This window comes from Canis aureus, chromosome 15 (genome assembly GCF_053574225.1).
Source record: "Canis aureus isolate CA01 chromosome 15, VMU_Caureus_v.1.0, whole genome shotgun sequence".
Classification (NCBI taxonomy): Eukaryota; Metazoa; Chordata; class Mammalia; order Carnivora; family Canidae; genus Canis; species Canis aureus.
Window position 1 is genome coordinate 39,335,172 of NC_135625.1, and position 3,986 is coordinate 39,339,157.

Consider the following 3,986-nt stretch of genomic DNA (forward strand, 5'->3'; position numbering starts at 1 on the left):
TGGATTTTATGAAGGCACCACTGGTTTATAGCCTGGGAGTTGACACACACTCCATAAGCCCTGATCCTGAGCATAGCAAACTGTGTCCTCCTATGAGCACTGCACTCAAATCCTTTGGGCAGCATGGCTTTGCTACCCACTTGCAACTGGATTCCGTGAATTTTGGAAAGATGGAGATGCAGGAGTGGCAACGGCTTAAGCTCCCTCCCCTTCATCCAGACAGACTTTTCATCTTTTGTTTCATAATGAGTAGGAAGAAAGGGGCAAGGATTAATCTTAATTTATTGCATCTTTCAAAAGCCAGCTCTAAGAAGGGAGTAAGCGGATCATAGGGGAAAGAAATGGAGAAAAGCAGGCAGTAGATGAACTGCATTCACTAATATTTATTAATTTGATGCTAAAAGGAAAAGAAGGAATCCACTCTAATGGAATTCACCCTCCACCCTCCTCAAACCCTGAAGAAGTCCTCCTGACACTGCTGTGAGGTAGATCAGAGCTGTCCTGTATCCAAAGGGGGGAAGGCTGGTGCTTAGGAATCTGTAGTGATGGAGTCAGGGACAGAACCCCAAACCCGGACCTTTTATAGCTTTCTGCTCCCAGCCTTGCCCACCGAGCCTGAAGGACACTCAGTGGTCCATCAGGTCCACAGGCAGCAGAAAGAATAGAAGGAGGAGAGACCTCTTTGCCCTAAGCATGCAGCACAGAAGTGAGCAAGGTGACAGGTGGGCCACCAAAGCTAATGGGGACTCCGAGGGCAGCTGAGAGCAGGCTGCTGGGTACTTCAGCTGCTGAGGTAGTGGTAAAATTCAGGGGTGGGGTTTAGAAAACTCTTCTCAGGAAGAGAGAGACAAGAGGATGGTGAAAACTCACTTGGTAAGGGTTGCCCCTCCCAACCTCCGCCTCCCCACCCCAAGGCCAAGTCATCAGTTTCTGGAGGTCAGAGATTTCCAGCTGGGAAGTTCCACAGGGCCCATTCTAAACAGAGGCCAGGAGAGGCTTTCCAAAAGTTCTGGATTGACAGAGTTGTTTCTTGTCGTTCAGGACCTAAGAGATTCCCCAGGAAGCCCTGAAAAATGGAGATAACATATCTTGGGGTGAGGGGCACAGGGTGGAGACAGGGCCAGTAGAGGGAAGGAGCAAAGGTCAGGGACGCTGGGAAGCATTTGTCCACAATCTCGCAGAAGCATCCGGGCTCCACCCAGCCACAAAATACCCACCCCCCACCTCCAACGGGGCCTGCTCCTACCCAGGAGAAGAATTGACAGTCACAGTCCTCACCCCCTCCCCAACTCCCGCTTATCCTTCAGACCTCGAGTGGATTCTCACCATCACTCCGTAGCTATCACACCTTTCAAAGAAACCAGAGCTCAGGCCTTGAGTCTGAGAAGGCCTCTCGTCTTCCCTGCAAGTCAAAGCCGGCCCAAGGGGTGGCAAGAGATCTGGGAGGCCAAAGAACTCAGCTAGAAAATGCGGAGCTGACCGAGCCGGCTCAGGATACAGCCGCATTCCCCGGACCGCACTAGGTCCTGGGGTGAACAACAATCTGCTGCCCTCTTTGCTTCCGTCCTGGGGCAGGTGCTCGGCCGCGGGAGACGGAAGGGTCCGGGCTTCCATGTTGGTTCCCTACTCCAGGTCCCCCCTTCTTTCGCCGCAGAGACGTCTCCAACCCCACCTTATCCTACCGAACCCCAAACTCCGAGAAATGGCCCAAAGGGACTCCGAATGCCTTCCGACCCTGAACCGCCGGCCTCCTCGCCTCAGTTACCCACCCGTCGAGCGCTGGGCACCGGCTGGACTCCGCGGGGCTGGTCAGGGCCGCAGGGGCGGCCGAGGGGGCGCCCGGCGGGGAGGCGGCGGCGCGGTGCTCCTCCCGCCGGCAGCGGCACAGTAGGCGGCGGAAAGCGCTGCGGAAGTCGGGGCTGCGGCAGTAGATGAGCGGGTTGAAGGCAGAGTTGGCGTAGCCCAGCCAGTTAAGGGCCAGGAGGGCCGGGCTGGGAACCAGAGAGGGCCCCCCGAGAGCGCGCATCACGTTGGCCACGAAGAAGGGCAACCAGCAGAGAGTGAAGGTGCCCACGATGAGGCCCAGGGTGCGCAGGGCCCGGTGCTCCCGCAGAGGCAGGAGGCGCGCGGGCCGCAGGCGGTCGGAGGGCACCGCGGCGGGCGAAGCGCACCGCCGGGCCGGGCCGGGGGACCGGGAGCGAGACGCGGCCGGCGGAGACTCCGCGGGCGGGAAGCGGCCCAGCTCCCGGCGCAGCAGGCGCAGTTGGCGCGTAGCCACGAGGAAAACGCGCGCGTAGACGAAGAGCATCACCAGAAGCGGAAGGTAGAAGGAGACGGAGGAGGAGAGCAGCGCGTAGGGTATGTTGGAGGCGAAGGCGCAGCAGTGCGGGTTGGAGTGGCAGCGCTGCGCCTCGGCGTCGGCTCCCACGCGCCACCACTTGCTCATGATGGGCGCGAACGACACCGCGGCGGACACGACCCACACCAGGACCACTGCCGCCCGGGCGCGCCGTTTGGTGACCAGGGCGCCGTAGCGCAGCGGGTTGGTCACGGCCAGGTAGCGGTCCACCGCCAGGGCGCACAGGGTTTCGATGCTGGCTGTCACACACAGCACGTCCACTGAGGTCCACAGCTCGCAACCGGTGGCGCCCAGAGGCCAGCGGCCCGTCAGCGCCAAGGTGGCCCCCGGCGGCACTACCAGGAGCCCCACCACCAGGTCCGCGGTGGCCAGCGACGTCACGAACACGTTGGTCATGGTCTGCAGTCTTGGCGTCCGAGCGATGGCCACGATGACCAGCAGGTTGCCTCCCACGGTGGCCAGCACCTCCAGCGCCAACAGCGCCCCCGCCAAGGCCACCGCCCAGGGCGCCCCTGGCAGCCCACTCGTGTTGGCGGCATCGGGCGTCGGGGTGGGGGCAGCCGGCCACGAGGCCACAGAGCCGTTCCCGTGAGGCCACGGAGCCATCCCCGCGGCGCGAGTGGGGCGGGAGGGGAAGGGAGGAGGGGTCTCCCTTCTGGACGGGTCCCTTCCCCCAGCTCAGGGAAGGGGCCAGCGGGGCGTGGGAGCGCTTTCCCGGGCCTGAGCCATCTTCCCGAGGAGACCCGGCCAGAAGGCTCAGCCTGCCCCCCTCCCACCCGCGTGGTGCCACCGCTGCGGGGGGGGGGGGGTAGGGGCGGAGGGGTGGAGGCCCTTAAAGGGGCAGCGGCCAATAGTCTCACCGAGCCGGGCGTCAGGAAGGGAATCCGAGGGAAGGGGGGGAGGAGAGATGGACGCCTGCGTTTTCCTTTAACCATATCTGGAGTAGCGACGCCCGGACTTGTCAGCCGCGCTGCGCCCACTCCGGCCGGAGCCACCGCACTCGCTCCGCGCAGCGCTGCGTCCGCCGGTTTCCTGGAACTCCGCACGGTCCCGGGAAGGTCCAGCCCAACGCCAGCAGAAGGGCGGGCTTCACCCCGCACACGCCACCACCGCTTTGCCCTGTTACCAGGAAAAGGTGACCTTCCCAGGGCAAACCAAATTTTCCGCAGTAGCACCTCATTTACTTGAGTGAGTGTCCTTCTCCAAAATATTCTAAGTAGGGGCGCCTGGGTGATTCCCTCGGTTAAGCGTCTGCCTTGACCTGGGGTCATGGTCCCTGGGTCCTGGGATGGAGCATCACCTGGAGCCCCAAGCTCCTCACTCCCTGCTCTGTGGAGAGTCTGGTTCTCCCTCTGCCCCTTCCTCCGTGCTCATGCTTGCTCTCTTGCTCTCTCTCTCCCCCCCCCCCCGTTCGAAATACAATAAAATAAAATCTTTAAAAAGAAAATAAAATATTGTAAGTAAAAGAGGGCAGCCAGTGTCTTCTCTCTTCTCCCAAGACCTCATTCCGATGGGATTTGTGCCCTCTTCCTTCTTCTATTTCACTGTACCCTCCCTGTTCCTCAGGTTCTCTGTTGTCTTTTTGTTGTTCTTGTTCTTTTCAGTCACTGGAGAAATTCCATGTTTT

General features: G+C 60.7%; 1 protein-coding gene across 1 annotated transcript; it reads right to left on the reverse strand.

Moving 5' to 3' along the window:
- Positions 1-363: 363 nt before the first annotated feature.
- Positions 364-3,386, reverse strand: ADRB3 (adrenoceptor beta 3). The gene is made up of 2 exons (XM_077849158.1): positions 1,770-3,386; positions 364-1,066 (listed from the first exon to the last, which is right to left on the reverse strand). The coding sequence occupies exons 1-2, from the start codon at positions 2,963-2,965 to the stop codon at positions 1,045-1,047; spliced, it is 1,218 nt and encodes a 405-aa protein (XP_077705284.1). The 5' UTR covers positions 2,966-3,386; the 3' UTR covers positions 364-1,044.
- Positions 3,387-3,986: the final 600 nt, after the last annotated feature.

Coding starts and splice junctions, on each gene's coding strand:
- ADRB3 (XM_077849158.1), bottom strand. CDS start 2,965: ATGGCTCCGTGGCCTCACGGGAACGGCTCTGTGGCCTCGTGGCCGGCT. Junction 1,067..1,769: donor CGGTGCCCAGCGCTCGACGG/GTGGGTAACTGA, acceptor TCCATTTTTCAG/GGCTTCCTGGGGAATCTCTT.